The sequence below is a fragment of the Hoplias malabaricus genome, chromosome 18 (assembly GCF_029633855.1).
Source record: "Hoplias malabaricus isolate fHopMal1 chromosome 18, fHopMal1.hap1, whole genome shotgun sequence".
NCBI classification, from domain to species: domain Eukaryota; kingdom Metazoa; phylum Chordata; class Actinopteri; order Characiformes; family Erythrinidae; genus Hoplias; species Hoplias malabaricus.
This window is the reverse complement of record NC_089817.1, coordinates 11,442,474-11,454,457: the sequence shown is the minus strand read 5'-3', so window position 1 is coordinate 11,454,457 and position 11,984 is coordinate 11,442,474. Positions and strand designations below refer to the sequence as shown.

Genomic DNA, 11,984 nt, shown 5'->3' with positions numbered 1-11,984 from the left:
TAATCAACACAAATGATATACACCAGAATTTATCAGCATTTCTGAGACCACACTGCACTATTTGATGATTGCAGGCAATTATTAAAAATAGAAATATACATTAAATATACTATTAAACATATAAAGGTTATACAGACAATAAGCATAATCATAACTAGCAAACTCATATTTGTTCTGTGACTATCCCTTCTTTTCTTTCTTTTTCTATAGTGGCTAATTCCCAGTCCAGATCGTATTAGGAGAATATTATGGGGTGTGTGAGTGTGATCGAGCCTGTAATTGGGCTGCACTCATTCTCCATGTTCATGACTTACCCGCTGTTACAGCAGTACATTTACAGGAGATTGTGGCAGCAGCTGAGCGGGTCTCAATATTCGTCCACCTTTAATCAGTCCCACTGCTCTAAGAACTACAGCAACATCAGCATTCAGCAGGTCATTCACCATGCATCACCCTGAGGCTACATTCTGGATTCATTTAACTTCACTGTTGTTTATTGATTTTTTTGTTTTAGAAGAATTAGCTTTTGAAGAAGTTTCTTTTGAAATAAATACATACATCCCCTGCACCCATGTAATACAAATGTAGTTGAATTATCATCATATTTGGTATATTTGCCTAATTTAATATCAATGCTTGTTTTAATCAGTTGGTTTTTATTTTATCTTCACAAAAATTGTGTTTGTCATCATTGCCACACGTTACTTTTACAAGGACAGCAAATCCCTCCATCCCTACCTACATCCCTCCATTTTTTATAATCAAAATTTTTAAGCATGGTGACACTCGGTTTACCTAACTCCAACTGTAAAGAAGTCTGTATGTTTATCTGCAATGTGCCATTTCATATTATTGTTTCTTTACATTTTACAAGTTTATGGGTGAATTTTGAAAAGTAACCAGTTTTTTTTTTCTTTTTTTTTTTCTAAATTAATAAACTCAGATCTTCAACTAAACCAATATTTACATGATGCATTTAACTCACAACTTCCTGTCCAAGCGTAATTTAAGTACCAGATTTAGAACTGGTTCTGCTGGGCAGTTCTGCACACTTGAGAATATAAGACCCTTTTAATCACTTAATTACTTGTCATTTGACACCACCATAGTCTCCACGTTTCATTCTCTGTGGTTTGTGTTCTATAGGCCATACAAACAGAGACGTCACACTTCCTCATGCAGAGTGAGCTGGCTTTCCTCATCCCCAGTCTCTTCTCTTCACTGCTGTTGGTCTCATACAGTGACTATAGGGGGCGCAAGGTGGCCATGGTGCCCCCCCTCGTGGGTGATTTTCTCTTCACTTTCATTTACTTTATAGTGACCTGGTTCTCACTAAGCCTGAGCTACTTGTTGGCTGCTGCTTTCTTGGCTGGTGTGCTGGGGGGTCCCAATACACTCATAGGAGGCTGCTTCTCCTATGTGGCTGACCGCTGCCAAGCCGCAACTGCTGGAAGAAAGACCATGCAAATGGCCCGTCTGGAGGCGGTCCTGGGTATTCTGTCTGGATTAGGCTCCCTTTGTACTGGCTTCTTTATCAGAGCAGCTGGCTTCAGCTGGCCCTTCCTTACTGCATCCATACTTCATCTTATAAACCTCATTTATGTGCTGGGGGTCCTGGAAGATCCTCCCAAGCAACATTTGCCGACTAGTCCCTCCAGCCCTAGTGCCGCCACTGACACACCTCATGTAACCCATTCTCATGCCATAACTGGCCGTCTGCAGGGTGTTTATCTGCTGTTTGCAGCTTCCACAAGGAGACGGAACACAGTGTTGCTGCTTCTTTTGGGTGCCTTCATTTTCTACAAGGTGATCACAAAACACCCTGCAAAAAATGTAAAGTAGTAGTGTGTAATGCATGCATTTTTGTTCATTAGGGTTCTCCTCCAAGCATGTTATGGAGTCCAGTGATGTTGCATAAATGGTAGTTATAAAATAAGTGGTGATGCTGGGGTTCAAGCTTTCATCCTTCCAGTTTGGTAGCATATCAGAGACCAAACTAGTGGCTTAAATAATAAACATAATAAGGTTAAATAATAAACAGAAACACAACAAAAAAATCTGCCTTATATATAGCCCATTATGCAAGACATATTCAATAGTAGTGGGTAATACTGTTGCCCTACATTTGGCAGACTGGGATTCAATTCCCTGGGTAGACTCCAGACCCATCATGCCCCTGAACTGGATAAGTGATGAATGACTTTACACATAGAAATTATGATACATGCTCTAAAGGCCTATTTCTATAGGTAGCTAATGTCGGAGGCATGTCCATCTTCATCCTTTATGAGCTGAATGCGCCACTCTGTTGGGACGAGGTGCTGGTTGGATACGGATCTGGTCTTTCAACTCTGATCTACCTGAGCAGTTTTACTGGAGTGGCTCTGTTTTCACGGTGGCTGTCTGATGCTCATATTGCTCTCCTGGGGCTGTTGTCTGTCGCTCTTGGACTCTTAGTGGCTGCATTTGCCAGAACCACAACACTCATGTTCCTGGGTAAGAGAATTTTAGGAGGAGAGGGGTGGATGGATGGATGGATGGATGGACTGTTGAATGGAGCCTGGACAGATGGATGACCAAGTGTCTGGAATGTTTACAAATGGAAATATTGAAAGAATACCTGAAAAGAAGAGTCAACACACAGGGATGGATGGTTCTCAGTTAGTTAGCCAAGTGATTAGTTCATTGACAAGTCTTTTTCTGAATTGAATAAGATCAGTTACAGCAGAAGCCCTTCAGATATGTCGATCAGGAGAACCACTTGTAAACAATGGACAAATAGCTAGAATGTTTACTGCATGAAGAAACAAAAAGATTGATCAGTTATATCCTCTGTGATCTTGCAGTGCGTCTACCTCTCCTCCTGTCATTTATGCCTGCACCTGTGATGCGCTCCATGATGTCTAAACTAGTGTCCAGTTCAGAGCAAGGTGAGGACCGCATCATGTGATACATATATGCCTCCTCTGTCCTTCATAACCCATAGGTCATAATTCCTTATAACACACACACACACACACACACACACATAAACAAACACTCGCACAGCCTTCACCATTCCTCACGGTTCTGCAGTCTGATAGCTGTCAATAAAGAAAAGTAAAAGAAAAGTGTTTCAACTCAGAGCATTGCCTGTCCAGTCAGTAACCTGCCTTCATCTGTGTGTTTGTATGTGTGTGTGTGTGTGTGTGTGTGTGTGTGTGTGTGTAGGAGCTGTTTTCGCATGTGTGGCTTTTGTGGAAATGCTGAGCATGGGCCTGGCATTCCCAATGTTCAGTAGCATTTACGTTGTTACCTTCCCCTGGTTCTCAGGGTTCACTTTTCTCCTAGCAGCCAGTCTGACCCTCATTCCAGCAACACTGATTGGGTGAGATATTGAATCAGAAACACATTTCCCCTTTAAACAATTGTTTAATATAAAGATTTATTGTATTACTCTCAATGAAAGTTTTAATTGTCAGTGAGACAGTTTACTTAAAATACTATGGAAAATATCAGAGACAATATTCAGGCAAAATAAGTATTTTCTGTTTTTTTAAGAGTTTCTAAATAACAATCCACTTGCAGAAGCAATAGGAAGTTCAAAGGAAAAATTGTGAAAAAATATATCTGAATTATCACAAACTTGCATAAAACAGCATAGTGATCTCTTGTTTGTGTGATATCTGATATGGTATACTATAACTCTCAGCCATAAATCTATAATAAAAATATGAGCCACTTGAAATCTGAATATTGTTTCTAAATGACCCTTCTAATGTTGCCCCCAGCACTGTGTTATGGCTAAGGCTGGACATGGAGGAGTGCAACAGACTGATGTCTGAAGATGACTCTGAGAGCAGCACAGGCTCTGAGATGCTTCAGGTCCCTCAGTGGTACAACTGTTGAGAGACATTGTACTCATAACAATGATGGCATTATCAGTGCTGATGAGTGTGATTAAGTTTCTAAACATTTAATTCTTGGAATGACAAAAGTGTTTATTCATTTCACTGTGGCAGTGCACATGACGTGGACTTTTGTTCTGATTCATTTATATAAAAGAAAGTACTAAATTGTCATTGGAGAAACTCATTTAGATTATGTACCTCTATTTGTAGTTCTCTCTCTCTCTTTTTTTTTAAACATTAGGTTTTATTTAAAATAATAATGCACCTGATTGATTCATTCATTGTCTGTAACTACTAGAGAGTAGTTCTACTTCATGGTCGCATTCACTCACACCTATTGACACTTTTGAGTCGCCAATCCACCTGCCAACGTGTGTTTTTGGACCGTGGGAGGAACCTGGAGCATCCAGAGGAAACCCACGTGGACACAGGGAGAACACAGCAAACTCACACACACAGACAGTCACCCGGAGCAGGACTCAAACCCACAACCTCACAACCTCCAGGTCCCTGGAGCTGTGTGACCGCAACACTACCTGCAGCGCCACCTTGACGTCCCAATATGCACCTTCATTCATTCATTCATTATCTGTATCCGCTTATCCAATTCAGGGTCACGGTGGGTCCAGAGCCTACCTGGAATCACTGGGCACAAGGCGGGAATACACCCTGGAGGGGGCGCCAGTCCTTCACAGGGCAACACAGACACACACACATTCACTCACACACTCACACCTACGGACACTTTTGAGTCGCCAATCCACCTACCAACGTGTGTTTTTGGACTGTGGGAGGAAACCGGAGCACCCGGAGGAAACCCACGCGGACACGGGGAAAACACACCAACTCCTCACAGACAGTCACCCGGAGTGGGAATCAAACCCCAAAACCTCCAGGTCCCTGTGTGACTGCGACACTACCTGCTGCGCCACCGTGCCACTCCCAATATTCACCTGAGAACTTTTATTTAAGCCACAGAACTGAAGATGAAACTTTCCTTGTTTGGACAGTATAGTGAATGTTACATTTATAAACTTTAATACTTTACCTGCTCCATTAGAATAATACTGAAATTATTCTTGGACTTTTCCATCTGTTTTATTTATACAATAAATGTTTATTAAAATATGATATTTTTAAAGGGTATTATACACATGGGGTTTATTGAAAAGGTTGCGTATTATGCAAAGCTCTGTAAAAACAGTGCATTTATTATATAAAAATAAATGATATAATCTGTACACAGAGTAAATGTGGAAATGATTCAACGTTTTTATCTCTATTAGAACAAAACCTATTTGAGTTTCTTTCTTGTTGATGCAGTTTGTCACCAGCTGTACTTTTGATCCATTCATCCATCCACTATCCACCGCTTATCTGGGTCCAGGTCGTGGGGGAGGCAGTCAGAATAAAGAAACCCAAACCTTTCCTTCCTAGCGGTGTTCCCAGGCCAGTCAATACATATAATCTCTCACTTTGCACTGTATCAAAAGTTCATGCTTCCATTGTGTTTTCCTATCCTGTAAAAACTGGGTATATTTGAAGATACAAGGTTGTTTTTCCAAATGCAAAAAAATGTTTAGATATTTAGCTCAGAGTGATTCATAGCCTTCTTTTAATTGTTCATGCATATGACACATTCAGTGGACGCATGAGTTCATTTTTTAATTAAGTGGCCCAGGATATCCATGGGGAGAGGGAAGACAATGGTGGAATTTTTCTCTGCAGCAATGGTGTTGAGTGTCTGCAGGTAACGCAGCTGCAGAGCAGATGGAGACTCAGCAATCACCAGAGAAGCCTCCTTTAGAGCCCGAGAAGCATTCATCTCTCCCTCTGCTGCTATCACCTGCACAAATCACAGTGTCCAGCTGTTAAAACATTGTGAACTTATATTTCTTTCCTTATCTCCCCAATTTTAGTCATTACACAGTTGCACAAGAACCCCCCCCCATATTATATCAGAGATATATAAGTTAGTCTTCACATAAGTCTTTACACTCCTTTTCTTGCTGCCACTAATTCAAACTTTTGGCCAGTTCTATATATTTGGAGGGGAACCCTAGCTGTCCAGCTCTGTAATATAACCTAATATGTGTTTACATTGATTAGCATCATACAGATTAATGAGGGTAGAGACATCCATCTGATGACACAACAATGCTTAGACAGTTGCATCACTCATGAGCCAATGCAGACAGCTTTCCTCTTAATATAAATTTAGTAAATATCTTATGACCTGTAACTACATTTCACATAGTTCTCTTCTTCATGTAGATGCAAGAGAGTCTGACCTTTGCTCTGGCCTCACGTGCTGCCTCTGCCTCAGCTGCCATGGCCCTCTGCAGCTGTTGAGGCAGCTTCACATCCTTAATCTCCACCCGTTCCACCTTAATGCCCCACGAGTCTGTGGCCTCATCAAGAGTCGTCTGTAAACAGGAAGAGAAGGATCAAGGATATAACTCTGACTTATGAGAATGGGTCAAGGCTACTTTTATGACATATACATTAAACACAAATTGTAGGATGCACACACACACACACACACACACACACCTGCATGCTATGAGAGATACCCTCTCTGTCAGACAGCACTTCAGCCAGGTTCTTGGTGCCCAGGACATTCCTCAGTGTGGTCTGGGCCAGGAGGCGAGTAGAGTAGTCAGCATTGAACACATTGGCCACAGAGGCAATGGGATCACTGACCCGGAAGTACACCACACCGTCCACACTTACAGTCACTGAGTCCTTGGTCAAGATCTATGATCAACAAGACACAGATGACAGGTAAGATAAAAACATAGACACAAAACAAAAAGACAGTTTGTTAGACATTCAAAGAAGCAATCAGCAATTTTCTCCAGTGATACGTCTTCACATTATGACACAGCTGTTATAACAAAATCTAGTGGGCTGAATACAATGGAGATTTTGCATTAACCCTATGTTTACCTTGGCCACATTCTTGTGGAGAGCCCCCTCTCTGGAGTATGAATTGTTAATTCTCATGTGAGTTACACTTTACCCCAAACATGTCAAAATTAAAAAGACACATTTATTAATATTATTTGCTAGTTTTAGGTGGTGAAAAAAGACTGGTTATTCCTGTAATATGATTTACCTCTTGAGGAGGAATGTCAAATGAGACAGTTCTCATGTCCACCTTAACAAAGGAGTCAGTGCATGGGAGGATAAAGAAGATGCCTAGAGGTAAAGCAAGAAATGTGCAAAAAATACAGTTAACCTTAGAATCTACAGCTTTTAAGGAAGTTTCATTTTTTAGGATGCATTTCTTAGAAGAAACATTTCAGAAAGAGTAATAAAACCCAGTCACCTAATTATAAACAGGTAAAAATCTATAAAAACCTGCTTAAAATAATCTATTAATGTTCTTATAGAAATAACAAAATGAGAAGTATCCGATTATCTCAATTAACTTAGACAAGTGTAGACTGATATATAATTTGTTCGTTTATTATAATGAAAATCACTTTTTGAAAATTAAACAATGTTTAAACAAACTCTTTTTAATGTAATTCATTAAAAAAAACAGAGGGAAATCCTGTTCTCCTTAGGGGTCCTTCAAGTCCATTTATGGAGATTAAGCCTGAGTGTAATTATTATTAGTGTCATAGTAGTTGTTTACCTGGTCCCTTTGGCTTTTTGGATGTGATCCGGCCCAATCGGAATATTACAGCCCTTTCATACTCCTGAACAATCTGTAGGGCACAATATAATATGTTTCATAAAACACATAATCAACTCTCTCATGAAGCTCAGAAATATGGTCTGACTTGCTCAAACAGAACAAAAGCTTAAACAGTAGATTGCTTATTCTCTAGAACACATGCAAATTAGAAACACAGCAGTCACATGAAAAACACATCGTAAAAACACAATAAGAAAATGTGAACAAATTAGCACTTATTGCGCCTTCATACCTTGATGCTGACAAAGATCATGATGGGGAAGAGCAGGATTGTAAAAAATGTGGAGAGGGCAACAAGGATCCATCCACAGCAACCAATACCTGGTTTAGTGTCATCTGTGGAAAAAAAAACAGATGAAGACAAAGACTACATTTTTTTAATTATTACGTTTTTATTTAAAAAAAAAAAAAAACAATGCTGGGAGTAGTTTGATGTGAATTTTAGAGAAACTAAGAAAGTGTGAATAATTGACAGCGATGGCACGGACATGTCCATGAAACACTGTGTTCATTTATTGCTCCCAGTTATAAACACATTAAACATCTGTTGTTTGATTTATGGGCGGCACGGTGGCGCAGCAGGTAGTGTCGCAGTCACACAGCTCCAGGGGCCTGGAGGTTGTGGGTTTGATTCCTGCTCCGGGTGACTGTCTGTGAGGAGTTGGTGTGTTCTCCACATGTCTGCATGGGTTCCCTCTGGGTGCTCCGGTTTCCTCCCACAGTCCAAAAACACATTGGTTGGTGGATTGGCGACTCAAAAGTATCCATTGGTGTGAGTGAATGTATGGGTGTGTGTGTGTATTGCCCTGTGAAGGACTGGCACCCCCTCCAGGGTGTATTCCCGCATTGTGCCCCAATGATTCCAGGTTGGCTCTGAACCCACCGTGACCCTGAACTGGATAAGCGGTTACATATAATGAATGAATGTTTGATTTGTATGTCACCTTCTATGCTCACTTTCCCCCAAGTTGACGTCTTCAGCTTCTTAGGATAATTTTACCATGTTCTATTTTCATTGTAGATGAATTTGCATTGATATTACACTCCCCACAATTCCAGGCTTTATATTGTGTTTTTGTAAGCAAAATAGTTTAGAAAAGAGTGTTCAATGTAATTTTAAGGACCTTTTTTCTGACAGTGCAAAGCCAACAGAATTTATACAGGTGGGGTTTAATTGTACATGAGAGTATAAACAAAAGTAATGTCATACTGCAAAGCATCTAATTCTCTTTCTTTTACTCAGTTACTTAACGTTGAATGTGTTGAAAAAACATTTTGTTTTCTTAATGTATGCCTTTAAGAGAAATTTATTTTTACAACACATTTAATACAATTAAAAGGACTGTGTACAATCTTAGATTTAATTTTTTACAAAAACACTTTTCATGACATGATATATCCAGGGCGAAACACTGTCAGTGCAGAGACTCTTTGTGAACTTGCCAAGTGTTTTTTTTTTTTAGTAAAATAAATCTTAGAAGGCTTGATTTTGAGAGTGCACACTTTTTCTTAATTTTGCAGACTTTCTTTAAGTTTACACACCACACTCAAAACAAGGCAATCAAACAGCAGAGTAAATACAGCCATTTAACTGCAAGGTGCAGAACACATTTAAATCATGTGATGTAGGTAACGTGTGCATAATTGTGCTACCATGTATCAATATAAATAGGGTATCTAATTTTATCTTTTTCACCTGAACGGGTATTTTAAGTAATGAGTAGTGGGATTAGTCCTGGAGTAATGAGGAAAGTATTCCCAAGAAATAAAATAATAATATGTAGTTCTGTGCTTTCAGAAACTTATCAAATGCGTTACCAAGGAACACTTATCACTGCCCGGTGGCCATGTTGTGTGTATGTGAAACTGAACCATAAACCACAGCTAACAAGGAAAGGTGTTTATTCAGTGAACAGCAAAGTCATAAAAGTGAGCAACTTGGACAGGTCTGCTGCTGTTTTCATTCTCAGACAATATCCTAGGTACCATTGTTACTGAAAATGATAAATAATCATAAATAATGGTTTTAAGGGCCCAGTTATCATGACCCCCTGTACAAAACACACAAAATATATAATTGCCCCTTTGTTATTAATGATAATAACATTTAATGTTCTCCTAGTTTCTACACTCATCTGTTGCTCTAAATACACTGATAGTTTCCTTTCACCCCTTTCTTCAGTGGTCAGAAACTTTAGCACACTACCACAGCGGTGGTGGATCATTCTCAGCACTGCACTGACACAGATGTGATATTGGCATGTGAGTGAGTGTTACACTGTGGATCAGATATAGTGCTGCTAAAGTTTTTCAGTGTTGTATTTACATAATATTTCAAACACTAGTCTTTCATCAGTGTCCACAGGACAATGCCCAAAAGATGCTGTTGGTTAGATATGTTTGGTTTCATTCTCAGTCCAGCAGCACTGCTGTGTTTGTTCTACTTGTACATTGGATCCTATAAAATGGACAGTGTGGTGGCCACAGTTTTACGGTTGGATGGTGTAGACTACTGTACACACTGTAACCCCATCCTTTTTCATTTATTCTGATCTCTGTTTATATAACCATTTTGCTATTTATATAGTGGTCTTCATTTATACTCTGCTTACAATGCTCTTTGTTTATATAATGCTCTTTGTTTATACACTATAATATTAAGGGAACTGGTACTGTGTGTGTACAAATACTAAAGCATTGTTCAGACACGCAGCTCAAATTCGCATAGTTTGCACATCACATTTTAGCATGTTTAGATTTTCTTCAGTCTGAAAAGTCACAAAGCTACAAGAAATCTGACTTTTTTCAATCTAATTAATTCAATCATTGTCCTAACAGAATGATGTACCTTCATTTTTAACCTTTCCAGATTGTTCCAGACCTTTCTGTAAAATGCATTAAATATTTTCTTGACGCTTTACTGAACTGAAAAAACACAAAGAAAATGTTACCAACGTTTTTAATGCTGCCTGCAAAGAGGCTTGTTTATCAACATGATGCATCAACTTTCCTTGTAATTACTCTGTTAAATCACTTGGGAACTGAAGATAGTAATTGTTAAACGTCTACAAGTGGATATTTGCCTATGGCTTGATTTAAGAATTCAGTGGCTCAACACAACAGATGCACTCAACATGCATCCTGAAATAACCAGAGGCTTTACAGGAAAAGCTGTTGTCCTGGAAGTATCTACAGTCCTGTCATAAATCTCTTGAAGAAGATAAGTGCTGCTAAAATAGCATTCAAAGATTCATGCTTACAAAATTTCCTCTGACTGTGGTTTACCCTTTGCCCCTGGGCTGGGCCAGTCATGCGCCTGTTAACTTTATCTGGTCCTGGAAATATTATCTGCAGGTGCAGGGGCACCATCTCAATAGACTGTATGCTGTTTGATGTTATTCCTACATTCATTAAGCATCTGCACTGTAAACAGTGTCAGGTGATAAGACAAATAACACGATGGCTCTGCTTTCCGAGCTGGTTTTACAAGTGTGGAACAGATGCATGTTTTATTTCATACAACAACAAACATTATAAATCTAGTTAACTTACTGTTGAATAAAGTGTAATTACATGATTTTAAATATGGGAATAATATTTAGTTTCACTGTTACATTACATTTACTGTATGCCCAATTTCCACAAGATTGCGTACCTAATAAAGATTTAAAACATTTTTACTACAGTGTGACTGTTTAATTATGTTTTAATTCCATTGTACTTAACTAATTACGTTATAACTTGTCTTTGCTTAGCAATTACTTTGTCGTAGTTACACTGTTCTCTACTGAGAACTACTAGAGCACTGTAAAATAAAGCATTGCCATATTTTTTTAATTAATTAAGTCACAATTTGTGAATGTAGCTTGAAGTCCTTACAACTTTACTGTATAGGTGCAGCTATGGTGTAGGATGAATAACAAACTATTGCAAAGGAAAAGCATGTATCTCCATATATTTAAATTTTCTTAAATTATTCAAGCACAGTTAAAATATACCTTGTGTGAACATTTGACGATGAATGGATCAATAGACATACATTAAAAACTTAACACATTACAGTTTGGCTGTCTCCTGTAATGTTGCTATTCTGGGGATCTCTTTTTGTTTTGACAGTGACGATAGATAAACACAGCATTTATAAAACATTAAACACAGAACAATAATAATATAAATAAAAAATAAAAAGCGAGAAACCATTTAAAATTATAAAAAATAAGCAAAGTAACTCACGGATTAAGTCTTGTTTGCTGTGATTTCCTCTCTCTATCTGACTTTCCATCTCCATACAATGTGTTCTAGTTGAGTTCAGTGTTAAGAGTGTGGCTGTCTAAGTGTTAAAGGGGGAAGTTAGTGCTTATAAAACACACTATCTACAGAGGTGTGGC

At 38.8% G+C, this 11,984-nt stretch overlaps 2 protein-coding genes across 2 annotated transcripts; one reads left to right on the top strand and one right to left on the bottom strand.

The window, feature by feature from the left end:
- The first annotated feature begins 248 nt into the window (after positions 1-248).
- slc46a3 (solute carrier family 46 member 3) lies at positions 249-3,888 on the top strand. Its single transcript, XM_066651595.1, has 6 exons — positions 249-434; positions 1,147-1,806; positions 2,250-2,496; positions 2,847-2,930; positions 3,211-3,367; positions 3,771-3,888. Exons 1-6 carry the CDS (start codon positions 249-251, stop codon positions 3,886-3,888), a joined length of 1,452 nt encoding a protein of 483 aa, XP_066507692.1.
- Positions 3,889-5,050: 1,162 nt separating this feature from the next.
- Positions 5,051-11,914, bottom strand: stoml3b (stomatin (EPB72)-like 3b). The gene is made up of 7 exons (XM_066651461.1): positions 11,830-11,914; positions 7,829-7,932; positions 7,534-7,606; positions 7,009-7,091; positions 6,444-6,647; positions 6,182-6,316; positions 5,051-5,736 (listed from the first exon to the last, which is right to left on the bottom strand). The coding sequence occupies exons 1-7, from the start codon at positions 11,882-11,884 to the stop codon at positions 5,548-5,550; spliced, it is 843 nt and encodes a 280-aa protein (XP_066507558.1). The 5' UTR covers positions 11,885-11,914; the 3' UTR covers positions 5,051-5,547.
- Positions 11,915-11,984: the final 70 nt, after the last annotated feature.